The 13,459-nt window shown below is 40.6% G+C and overlaps 1 protein-coding gene across 1 annotated transcript in view; it reads right to left on the bottom strand.

Annotated features, from left to right (window-relative positions):
- Positions 1–13,459, bottom strand: part of ANO2 (anoctamin 2) — a 194,372-nt gene that overhangs the window by 17,734 nt on the left and 163,179 nt on the right. The window contains exon 20 of the mRNA XM_075491534.1: positions 6,634–6,782. Within this exon, the coding sequence (XP_075347649.1) occupies positions 6,634–6,782 (149 nt within the window). The remainder of the gene's footprint in view (positions 1–6,633; positions 6,783–13,459) is intronic.

Raw genomic sequence — 13,459 nt, 5'->3', positions numbered from 1 at the left:
TTATCTATGAAAAGCAAATAAATTTTTGCCTCCTATTTCCCAGCTCTGTGCTAGCTACCTATTTCATTGTCTTTTTAAAGCCTTGGTTTGAGAAAATCCTTGAGTCTTTATTTAGGGCCAGGAAACATCCTAGTGTTAGCTGCAAGTTGTTAAGCCCAAAGCCTCCATATATCATCTTTCCTGTCTAAAAAGGCAAAATGACAAGTAGCCTTACTTCTCTGGGTATGTCTTCCTGGGGCAGAGAGAGGTCTCAGAAAATTCATGGATTTGTGAATGGGGAGGAGGGATGTGAAGTCAACAGGCCAGCGGAAAGTATCATTACCCCTTCCCATGATATCTAGTTCAAATGATGAGAAAGCTTCCTACAGCCTCTCAGCTACAAGGCTTCAGGCTTTCTGGTGTAATAAATCAGAATAAAAGGAAATGCCAGCAGCTTTAAAATGGCGATTCCAAAATTAAAGTGGGATAGTTATCATCAAAAACTCCTTTACCTGTGGCATATCATACTGCAAAACACATCCTGACATCACTCCAAACACTATCCCTCAGACAAGTGGTGCCTCACCAGGGCTAATCTGCTTCATAAAGGAATGCAAAGAGAATATATGATTTGCTGCATGGGGAGTGGGCCAGAGTCCAGGTTTCCTTCAGAAAGGGCACATGTCAACCCTTTTGATAGAAATTAGTAGAAGAAACTCTATATGGATACAGAAGACAAGGACTGCCTGTGATTAGGGTACAGCCTAGAGAATGGCAGACCTGGAATCAAGAGTCTCAGTTTGGTCAGAGGCTTTCTGTGTAGTCTTAAAGATGTCACCCATCCTTGAAAGTAGGAGCATCCTGGCAGGACAAACCTGAATGTAGTGAATATTCATACATGGATACATGATCCGTCCATGCCTGTTTCTGCATGAAATCCCGTCATCATCTGGATGTGGCAACCCAAAGGCTACAGTAAGCCCAGTCGACAGTTTTTTATTCAGCTGCTTCATTCCTGGTTGAGCAGATAGCCACTGATACCAGTGGGAGCTTGCCTGAGTAAATCAGTGTGAAAATTAAGAACTAAGTTCTGAAACATCAATCAGATTTCTCTCTTCTCCTTAATATCATACCTCTTCTTACATCCCAGTCATTCCACCTTTTTAAGCAGTTCAGGAAAAAAAAATGCTTCCTCTGCACTTGCTGCATCATTTCCCTTCCCTCCCCCTCTCAAATCAGATTTAGAAAAACAGGTAAATAAGCTGTGTAACTGCCTCTTGCCTCGCCATTCCAGCTTGATGCCCTTCACAACAATCCCAGCTGACAGGTTCAGTGCTGAGCTGCATCAAGTGCTTCCTCTTCGCGTGGGTGGTCTGAGTCACTCTGCAGTGAATCTGACAGCTGACTGCAGTGGTATGGACCCAGGGCAACAAGCGGGCTTGGGAGGTGCAGCTTGGATTTCATTTGCCGTGCATTTGTCTTGAATCCCACGGGCAGGGCATAGCTCGCTGTGGCACACAAGGCTCAGTGAGCTATTCTCTTCACTTGAGAAGCTAATTCTCCTGTTGTAAACACATGTTTAGATTAGTAATTCATCCATTCATTTGCAGGGCATCTATCTAATTATCCTTGAATGACTGCAGGATGAGGTACTCAACATGGTTTATCATCTAGGCACTAGGGACTAATCTAAAACACAGGCATAGTGACCAGTGATTTATAACATCAGTAGCTTAGATCCTGATACTACAAGTTATTCCAACAAGGCAGACCTTTGCATCTAAGTGGTGTCCTCATCAATGAATCAAGGTTGATCTCCTACACAGACATCTTGAATCAGGGTGATGGCATCATTACAGATGCTATGGAAGTTTGCCACAGGTAACAGAGAGTGGAAAGAGCTTCCTCCCACACATGGATGTTTTGCATTAGGTCCAACTATAATTAGGAGAAAGCACCAGCATATCATATTTGGAAAGTGGGAGATACTGGTTCATAACACACTCAAGGCTCCATCCTGCTACTGTATCAGTCAGCCACATTTCTTGGTTATCACAGAGTGTACTCAGCAGTCTCTGGCCCATTACAACTCGGAAGAAGTCTGCCTCCTCCTTACCCTGCCAGTGGCTTTTGCTGTAAATAGCCATTCATGCTGCAACCGATCGCGTGTTTTAGCTCCCAGAATGAATAAGATCAACTATCACAGATGTGCAAGGACAAGAAATTAAATATTTATAAACAGTTGTATTTATTCTGTTTGTTTATTACCAATAACTAAAGGTCCTTGTCCTTAGAGAGAACTAGCTAACAAGGAAATTTTGGATGTTAAAGTGCAGACATTTCTGAGTTATGCCTGAGCATAAAAACATATGAAAATGTTTATAAGGGGAAATGTCTATATTTTGTCACCATTGTTTAACTTAAAAATTGCAAAGAAGTTTGCTTAAAGTTTCCAGGAGGAAAAATCAACTTGGGCTGAAATAATGCATTGAAAAAATCAATCCTAAAGGAGAATTTTTCAACAAAATATCAAGTGCATAAGGGGATAAGGTAGTAGAGGCTGCAACACACAGCCAGATCCTAGGTGAGTTGAAATAATTGAGAATGAGATGATGGCAGGTGAGAGTTTCTTTTTGTCAACTTCATGGCACTACAGAGGGCAAGGTTCAGATCCACAAACATATCCATAAAAGAGATCCCTAAATCTGCCATTATATAAAGTACCTCATGTACACTTGCATATTTATATATTTACATAAATCCACCACTATATAAAATCCCATATATGCATTTATAATGATATTATATATTATATCTATAAATCAATACAGCTATTTCTATATATATAGATAAACCATACATGGTATTCACTTTTTTTGGCATAAAATGCATTCTCTTTCAGATGTTTTGAGAATAGTGGCTTGTTAAAACAGGAGTTGTCACATACAATATTTAACAGATGTCTGGTTTTAGATAACATACCCATTGACAAGCTGTGGTTCTCACCTGAATACTTTTATGCCCTAAAGCTTGGGTTTGCCTAGATTATTTCCCTTCTTTGTCCTCCCCCGCCCATACCATTCCCCCTTTCTCCTCCCCTGCCTCTCCAGGGTCTACTCATGAGGCAGCTACAGGGCTGAGGGGTACACTGCAATTTTGGTTTGCATCTGGTGTGAAGAGCCTGGCCTCTTACTTACTCCCTAGCATCCCTGTGTGCTGCTTCCTCGAATACTGTGTTGCACCTCGAATACTGTGTTCAGTTTTGGGCCCCCCACTACAAGAGAGACATTGAGGTGCTGGAGCGTGTCCAGAGAAGGGCAACGAAGCTGGCCAAGGGTCTGGAGCAGAAGTCTTATGAGGAGCGGCTGAGGGAACTGGGGTTGTTTAGCCTGGAGAAAAGGAGGCTGAGGGGAGACCTTATCGCTCTCTACAACTACCTGAAAGGAGGTTGTAGAGAGGTGGGGGTCGGTCTCTTCTCCCAAGTAACAAGCGATAGGACGAGAGGAAATGGCCTCAAGTTGCGTCAGGGGAGGTTTAGACTGGATATTAGGAAATTTTACTTCACTGAAAGGGTTGTCAAGCACTGGAACAGGCTGCCCAGGGAAGTGGTTGAGTCGCCATCCCTGGAGGTATTTAAAAGACGTTTGGATGAGTTTCTTAGGGACATGGTATAGTGGTGGTCTGAGGTAAACAGTTGGACTCGATGATCTTAAAGGTCTTTTCCAACCTATATGACTCTGTGATTCTGTGATTCCTCGCAGGTTCCTTTCCTTGAGGACAGCTGAAGTTGCAAGGTGTCCCAGGGCTGCAGGACTGAGTTATCTGGCGATTATTTGCACCTCTGTCCTCCTGGGTTCTGTTGAGTCATAGAGATACTCCTTGGAGTTTATAACAAACACACTTTAGAATGAGAAAGAAGGCTTGTATGTATTTCACTTTGAAATTCTCTATCAGATGCTTGATATTTGTCCTCGGCTAATTCATTTGTAGTGTACTCCTTTATCCCAGTGTTTGACCTGCTCCTGCTGGACCAGTGGATGAGTGTAAGTGGATACATGGAGATGAATGTGATCAAACAATCTCAGTGAAAGCTGGGAGGACGCAACAGAGGATTCCTTACAAAGCAGAATTATACTAAAAATGCCTAGTTTTTGGGTTTGCTCTCTGTATCCATTTATACAGGCAGATCCTGTACTCAGAATTTCAAACATCATTTCATAAGTATCAGCACAACTTTGGACAATGGAGTTACATTTTCTCTTGAGCAAAGTGCAATCAAGATACCAAGGGGACCAGACTTCCAAATTATAACTACTGAGGACAATGGCACAATGCCAAACATGTTAAAAGGAAAATAAATTATTAGTGATATTTTATTTGAACAAACTCAGTGATTTAAAGTTTCTTTCTTGCCTCTTGTCTTCCAGACAGCAGAAAACACTCTAATGCTACATCTCAAATGACTTACAGTGAACACACTGATCTCAGATCCTAAATCAGAGAGTCTTTTAATTATATGCAAATGATGGATCAAGTCAGTAAGATGTCAGCAATCCACACTTGCATATACTAAAAAGTGCATACAGTTTCATTCTGATAGACGTTGCATCTTGAGAGAGGTATTTCTGTGAAGCAGCAGATCCAGCTCCTGGATCCCACCTAATGGAAATCAGGAACTTCTGCTCCCTGACTGAGTGGTTACCAAATATATAACTGGTGGCATCTTGCCACTTCAAGAAAGAATTGCTCCCATTTTCCTCTGGGTTTCCACCAACATACTTATCTCCTCTAATGTGGAAAAGCAAACTGTGGAGCAACCTTGAAAAAGTACTTATCTCTGCCATAGTTTAGCAGCAATTTAAGTAACTGTGAAAAACAGCAAGCACATACATGGGCACCAGCTTTACAAAATTATACACGTGATGGGCACCAGCTTTACAAAATTAGAATACTATTGACTTTAATAGAGTTGCTCCTACTTTACATGGGTTTGAAAGATGACCAAATGTCTGGCAATGCATACCACTAGTGATGTCAGGCACTCCAGAAGGGTGATGCATGCAGAGGAAGTATGCACATGCTATTTAAAAAAATAGAGAATGTGCTGGTTAAAGAACTGGTATGAAAAGTGGGAGTCTGAGAAATAATTCCCAAGTGTGCCCTAGACTTCCTTAGAAAGTGTGGCCAACTCAATACCTGCATGCCGCAGCTCTCCATGAGTAAAATGGGAATAACAATTCTCCATTCCACTGTCTCTTTCAGCTGACCAAGAAGCTCTTACAGGCTGAAGGTTCTCTTCTGTTGTATATGCATGTGGATTTTAATTTAAGCATAGCTGGGAATGCTGTGTACGTGATTCAACATCAGTAACATTCAGTCATGAACTAAGTTATCTAAAAAGATATTCCTACAGTTTTCTTTTGTAAAGGGTGATTTACTCCTATGAGAAGAAAACACACATTTATATTTTGGAATCTACATATTTTTACTACATTGGAAACATTAATGAGCAATTTTAATTTTGGGAGGAGTTACACCAGATGATTGTGCTGTCATTGAGAAGGACCTCAACAAGCTGGAGAAATGGTCCAAGAGGAATCTCACAAAGTTCAGCAAAGGAAAATGCAAAGTCTTGCACGTGGGGAGGGATAACCCCAAGCATCAGTAGACACTAGGAACTGACTAGCTGGGAAGCAACTTTGCAAAAAAGGGCCTAAGCATCCTGGTGGACAGCATGTTGAACATGAACCAGCAATGTGCCATAGGTACAAAGAAGGCCAATAGCCTTCCGGGGTGCATTAGGAAGAGCATTGCAGCAGGTCAAGAAGAGGGATCCATCCCGTCTACCGAGCACTACTGTGACCACACCTGGAGTGCTCTTTCCAGTTCTGTGCTCCCCAGTACAAGACATGGACATACTGCAGTGAATCCAGTGAAGAGCCACTAAGATCATTAAGGGATGGGAGGACTTGACGTACAAGGAGAAGCTGAGAGAACTGAGATTGTTGTACCACAGGAAGAGAAGGCTCAGGGGGATGTTACCAATGTGTTCAAATACCTCTTGGGTGGATTAAAGAAGACAGAGCTAGACTCTTCTCAAGGGTGCCCAGTAAAAAGACAAGAGGCAATGGGCACAAAATGAAATATAGGAAATGCAATTTAAACATAAGAAAAAACTTTTTTACTGTAAGGGTGATCAAATACTGGAACAGGTTGCACAGAGAGGTTGTAGAGTCTGCATCCCTGGAAATACTGTAAACCCAGCTGGACAACTGGACAAGTCCCTGAGCAACCTGCTCTAGCTGACCCTGCTTTAGCAAGGGATTGGACTAGATGATCTCTAGAGGTCCTTTTCAACCTTAGCTATTCTGTGATTCTGTGGCTGTATGGTTTCTATGCACTGTTCTCAGCTGGGAACACTGGACTCTCACAGTATAAGTATTATGAGACACTAGGACTCATCATTGTTGTTATGCTGGTAATGAGGCAGTCTCATAGTCCTGCTGTCTTGCATGTAATTTCTGCAAAGCTACAAGTGTTCTGGTTTTTTTCCCCCAAGCTATGACATACAGTCATATGATAGACCGTGACTGGTCCTATATATGCAAAAACTATGGTTATTGCAGAAAGGGAAAGGGAATTCAGAAAACTTACTCATTTCCATGTATTCTGGAGTCAGCCCAGTGAAAGGTTCCAAGATGTAGTCAAGATCCCATTGCTGAGGGTCCTTTGACTGGTTGGTGTCCATTTCCTTTGGTTCAGTTCTTTCATCCTTCAGCTTCCTGAAGAGCTTCTTTAGCTTCCTAAGGAACAAAAGTTCAGATTGAACCAACTCTTTTTTTTTTCCCTACAAGATTTGACCCAAGTCTTTGCACGGCAATACAAACTGTATATCACATTACTTTGATGCCCCATAGGCTTAGTTTACACCATCCTCTGATGTTCTGATGCTGCTTATTGCCAGGTGACAAGCTGCTGGGGGCAGCAGTTCCTGTGTTCCTGTGTCAAGAGGAAAGTTACAACAGCACAACACTGTTAAAATGGAGTTGAAGCCAGTACTTTTTAATAATTGTTTCTCTTTAGATACGTGTTGAATGGGCATCTTCCTGAAGCTCAAGCACCTTGGACCTAAATAATATTAGTAATAATTAATACTCTCAAAAACAACACACTGGGCACCTCTCAAGAAATAAAGAAAGAAACAAACAAACAAAATACCAGAAGGTTATGTGATGCCTTCATACCACATATCTAGCACAGGTGTACTTTTCTCTCACCATGAAACTTTGGAACTTCCAATATAGTACACTTTTAAGGTCAAAATGACTGGACATATTGCCAGCCAAAGAGGGTGCAAGACTGTACTGATTCCTAAACCTGGTGGACTTATGAACATTTTAGCAGAAAAACTGCCTGTTGTTTAAAGCAAAAGGAAATCAACACCTCTGCTAATAAATCTGCAGCACCAAAAAAAAGAAGTGGCTCCAAGATACTGATAGGTCCAAAGCCATTTAGGACTCTCAAAATGAATATTATTGACTTAAAACCAGACCTGTGACCACCAGAAAACACCTGCAGCTCTTCAGGTTCCAGTGCTCTCTTGTCACAAGCACATGTACCTGAGTTTATCTAAATAGACAAATAAAGATGCTGCTTGTGGAACCTTAAAGGGGAAGCACTCTTTTCTTTAACCAAAATGATGCTACAACTAATAAAAATAATAAAATATGTACCTATGAAATGTTAAGTATAAGCAATGTCTTAATTTTACTAATGCCCTTTCATCCCAGAGAAATGCAATTCCCATGCTTCTACCTAACATGCAAACAGGGTTCAAACTAAGGGAGACAATCAGATGCATGAGAGAGTTTCAGCAAGGGCAGTAGAATTTGGTCTCAGAGAGGTGTATCATTCCTGTCACACACAGACAGAAATCCTACCTTAGTCACTTTGGATTCAGTAACAGATTATTGCTAGGAAAGTGTCACTTTGGATATATACAGTAACAGCCTCTTTAGTACTCCATAATGCAGCCCATACTGGAACTCACTGGGGAAGAACTGGAACTCACTGGAACTTCTCTGCAAGTTTATTCCTAAGCCACTGGAAACTACAGAATTATATAATTACTAACATCAACATTGAAACATTTATTGAATGCTTATGTGAAAAATATATATTTCTGATGTATTTTTTTTCCTGAGAGTTTACCTATCATGTATGAGGCAAAGTATGTAGATTTATGTAGACCCTGAAACCCTTACTTCACCAGGAGTTAGATGCTTTATGTACTTGCACAACCATATAATCTTCCTTCAGAGATTTCTCATAAGAGTTTTAGAGGTTCTGAATTTTCCTTCAGATATGCCATGGTGTGTATAAAGGTGGAACACTGGGCTAGCACACAACCACTGTTATGGTGAGACTTGGAAATTCCCAGTTTCAGTCAGGAAATATTTCTGCTACCTGAAAAGTATACGTCTTGCAAGACCAACTGAGTTTTCACTGCCTCTGAAGCAGAAAAGCAAAACCATTTCCTACCATTTCTTAAGTAAACACAGATCAGTTATGTCTCCCAGCTCCCATAGGTCAGAAGAGGTTGTATCAGAGAATCTCATTTTGACCATGTTTTACAATAACATCGTCCATTTTGGCCAGACTATAAATTACTCACATGGGTGAGCAATTATTTGTGCAAGTATTTCTTTGGACCTCGGTAGGAATAGTAGGATCAATCACTGTCCCACTGAGATGGGGATACAAATTTCACAACACTGACAAATACATGAATTTCATAAGTAGTATAATCCCAGAGTAAAAGGAATCCACCTCTAAAAGAAGAGTAAAGTATTCCCAATGCCTGCCACAGATGACATATTAAATGTATATGCATCAATAACTTCATGCTATTTTACACATTGAGAAATTCCCATGGAAAAATGCAGTAGAATGAGATATTTCTTCAAAATCAAGGAAGTGAAGTACAGTTGAATTAGCATAAAACATCAAGATTTATACTTATTGTATGTCTTCATTTTGCAGATGAAATTTATCTTTCACAAATATGCTCGACCTTATTTTATAGTTGTTCACATATGTGCCATATGAGTGAAAATCCAGATTAATTCCAGTAATGTTTTGCCAGTAGTGTAAGCAGGGATCTCCCACAAACTTTTCCCCCACAGCTTGCGATAAATCCTTTGAACTAGAGGTGTGTGGCCTGGAGACAGGAGTGTATGGGGAAATGGTAGGGGTTTTCATTTGTACCTCCAGTTAAGCAGAACCGCTTTCTCAGACCCTAACTTAAGTAGCAGGGCACGGCTAGTTGGCAAACACACTAAAGGCTTTGCTGGGTAGGTTTATTTCTTTGTTCCTTAATATACACTGAGCCACAGAGGAACACTGTGTCACCACATAGCACAAGGCTCTACAGCAGCCTGGAAATGACCACAGTGGCTGCAGAATTTCTACACCGACCAGTGTTTACAGGACCCATTCAATTTCATCACCAGTATGGAGGAAATGGGGACCAGCACACATTCTTAAAACAGATCTAGATTGCATCACGCCCTGTCAGTCCCAGGATCACAAAACAGCAAAAATCAACAGATCAACTCCAGCTTTTGTTCCAGGTGCAGCTAAGGCGTAGCTCATAAGTCTGATGGTAACATGCACAGTACTTTGTTAATACCCAGATATATTTGGGCTAACCAAATACTTTTGGTACCCAGAACATTCAGTTCACACAGCTTTAATAAAAGGGTGGGGAGATTTAAAATACTTCACAAGAAAGAATTAGATGGATCCTTACAAAGACATTTACCTCCTACATCATGCAAACTCAGCCATTTCAAGACACTAAAATTTCCTTCCCCCCCCCCCCTCTGCTTTTATGGCAATGAAGGGAATTTGTGACAGAGGTGATGTAGTATTCAGAGGATAGGAGACTGGGGGCAGGATTTAAAACAATCAAAGAATTCCCAGGATGCTCTTCCAGCATATCCCAATTAATTTCCTAATGTGAGGGACTCTCAGAGGACAGTGAACAATAAGCTCAAGACAGTGCTGATTTCTGTTCCAATAAAATGATATGAGCTATAAATGTCCCTCACATTTCCGTGGGCAGATGAGATTGAAGAGCATCTCACTGTCACTGCAGCAGCTGAGATAAAGTTTGGGTGTGTTTAGATGTGAAGTCTGTACATGTGTGACCTAATCCTCTGGTTATAGCACCATGGAGTCGAGTTATGGAGTTTAATGCATACACATAACTCCCCTGAGAACCCAGTAACTAAAACAATAGTTGTTGTTTTTAATATTTATTCAGGAATACACTAAGTCCAGGGCTCAGTTACTCACAATAGTTTTTAATTTTTCATCTGGCTATTTGTAAGCCAGGCATGAGGAGTGGCACCTTTAATCACTTTGAGTTAAGCTTTGAAGAGTGTTCTTATTTTTATTTTTATGTAATTTTTTAAAGGATCAACTAACTGAAAGCAAGCCAAACTAATTCTTTCAAATTTTCCACAAAAAATGTACTTTTGTGTCATATCCAATCATGTGAAGTTTCAGACCAAACAGAAATGTGTCAGAAAGTTAAAGGAACAGAGAACAGGGATTTGCACAGTGTTATTCTCCAGCTATACAGCAGTAGGGCAATGAAAATGAGTTTTGCAGAACTCTATACCTGCACATATGATTGTGTTATTAAAACTGAGTAAGCTTTTTAAATGCATTTGTGTGAAACTTGTTTTTTAATTACTCAGCTCAACATTTTTAAACAAAGTTGACAGAAAATTATAATCAAGAGCTATTTTAGCTTCTGATTTCTGCATGCCAGGCAGCCCCACCAGTGAGAATGAGGTAGGTTTGCCCATTCAGGATGAGTCTCCAAAAAGCTTTATGCTGGAGGGACATGCAGCAAAGTTTCGTGACCCCACTAGTAGCCATATGAATCTGGACAAACAGAAAACTGTAGAAATGTAGAACAGCCATTATTTCTGGTCCTTTTGCCAGTGAATATCAAAAAGCAAGATACATTCTTGAGGAGACTGAATAGCATGAAAGAAGAATGAATGTTGGATCAGGGAGAAAGAAAATGAAGAACAGGTTTTTGTCAGAAGGCTATGTCTAGAGTAGTTAAAAATGATGCTGCAGTTTCTCACAAGGGATTGGCACCAAACTGTTGTGTTACATAAGAGGTGGGAACATGGTTTAATTATGCTGTTTGTAATTCCCAATACAACCAATAAGCATCCCATTACACAAGGTAATCAGCATCTGAAGCGAGCATAAAATCACTACAGGAAAATGCTGGGAAGAACCCACAAGATTTTGAGAAAAAAATGAGGAAAAGAAGAGAGAAATCAAAATCCAGTGATCCTGGCTGGGCTGCAAGCACATGGTGCACTTACACAAAGCCTTCTTTTAAAAAAACAGACATGATTCAACAGTTGCTCTATTTATACAGTAAAAAGGAGTACCAGGATTTGGGGATCTTGGGAAAAATGAGACATTTGTGGAGTGAGATAGAGTGGAATGTATAGAGGCTGGAGGGGCAGGGCAGCTGGGAGGCAGGTTGAAATAGGAGAGATGCAGGAAAACTACTTTGTTGGCACAAATCTTTGTGTCTTCAGTGGCTGTGCAGTCCTCACGATGTATGTCCACCAGAGCTTGCCAGAAAGATTGGAACTGATTTCTCAAGACTCTCAGTTAACAAATGCCCTTGGGTACTGCAAAGGCAGATCACCTGTGACAGTCACCAACAACTCAATTTGAAGTATTGCAAGCCAGTACTTGCTAGAACAGACATGCAAATGGAGATTCTACATGAAAAGACAAAACCCCCTAGAATCCAGCTGCCAGGGATGAATGATTATTTATATCAGGTGGTTTTTAAGGCTATCTTTCCAGTTGATGCTTTTTTCATTTGTAGCATGATAGAAAAGAGTACAGGGAGAAAGCTACACAGAAAAGACTATTAGGTTGAGTAGCTGGAGCACTTGTGTCTAGAGAAAAGGAAGTGCGGTGACTCAGACTCTTCTGTCCTTGCCTGTAATTTTGTTTGCTGCTTTGGGGAAGATGTGCTGAAGGTCCAGGCTTTTCTTCAGTCATATTCCTACAGTCTGTTCACAGAAGGAGAGACCTCACATTCACAGGTAGGGGGTACAAGAAGGAAGCAGGGGGAGAATGAAAGGACTTTAATCTCTCATCCTGTTCCACATATTTATGGTCTAGTCATGCTTCCTTGGCACACTGAGATGTCCTGGATTCTACAGAAGTTTCAGTTGTGTTTGCGATTTATTGATTTCTCAAACAGAAGAAAACAACAACCAAAAGCAGGAAAGAAAAAAAAGAGCCAAAAAATACTCCATTAATTAAGAATAATTTATTAAAGGTGAAAAGCAACATAAAAGATAACAGCTATGAAAAAGTGTCTTTAAATTGATTTTATTAACTCTTGGTATTCTCATCCAACATAGTCAATTACATTTTGAAGCAAGTGATGGAAATGGATGTTGGATAAATAGGCCAAAATCAGGCCCTCACTAAAATCAATGTCAGTTTTGCCATTGACTTCAACAGGGCCAGGATTTTACCCTAAGGGTCTATCACCAAGGCCAAAGACAGAGAGTAATAAAATAAGCACACAGATTTTTTTCAGTAAGTTCAGAAAAACAGAGCTGAAGAAAAGGAGTCTTAAAGGAACTCTAGGTTAAGGCTTTCAAGCCCTGCAGCCTTTTAGGGTCAATTCCTGTAGCAACAGTAAAAGAATTATGGTATGGAACACATCTGAGTGAACTGTGGCATGTTAAACTTGTGAATTCCAGCCCCGCAGAACACACATTTCAATTCAAGAAGGCTTAGTTTTCCATAATTCAACTGTTGTTGCATTTACCTAGCTGTTTTGATGTTCTTGGGTACAGCAATTGAAAAAGAAATCACAGAAAGGTTTAGAAGACCAGCAAGTCACATCTGTCGTAGCTGTGCAGCAGTTTCTCCAGAAACATTGAAGGAAAAAGTAAGGATGTGTCCCAATGACTCCAAACAATGCAGGGCTGCCATCTGAAGTTTAACTCCATAACTCTTCAGCCACCACTGACCGTGGATAAGCCAGAATGAAGACACTGAATGATGGTTCCCAATTGAGTCAACATTTGGGGTGCTAGAGATATAATGGATGGCTGTTACTTATAAGCTCAGTCTGTCATCTACTTAGTAGTATTGTTTGAGGGAAAGAGACAACAAACGGGAGTAAGGCTTTGTGATCTTCTGCAAAGCAATTAAAATGCCTTGGGTTTTATTCTGCTCCTCCATATGGGTAAGGTTGATTGCAGCACTTGTACTCTGCCCTCAGTGAAATTTTTCACAGGGTGAAAATACAATGGAAGAATCTGTGTTATTCACTCTGACTCTCATTCCCTCCAAAGAGGCACAAGGCAAGGGGAAAAAAATATGCAGCTGCTGAAACTGGAGATAG

This window comes from Mycteria americana, chromosome 1 (assembly GCF_035582795.1).
Source record: "Mycteria americana isolate JAX WOST 10 ecotype Jacksonville Zoo and Gardens chromosome 1, USCA_MyAme_1.0, whole genome shotgun sequence".
NCBI lineage: Eukaryota > Metazoa > Chordata > Aves > Ciconiiformes > Ciconiidae > Mycteria > Mycteria americana.
This window is presented reverse-complemented; position numbering and strand designations above follow the sequence as displayed.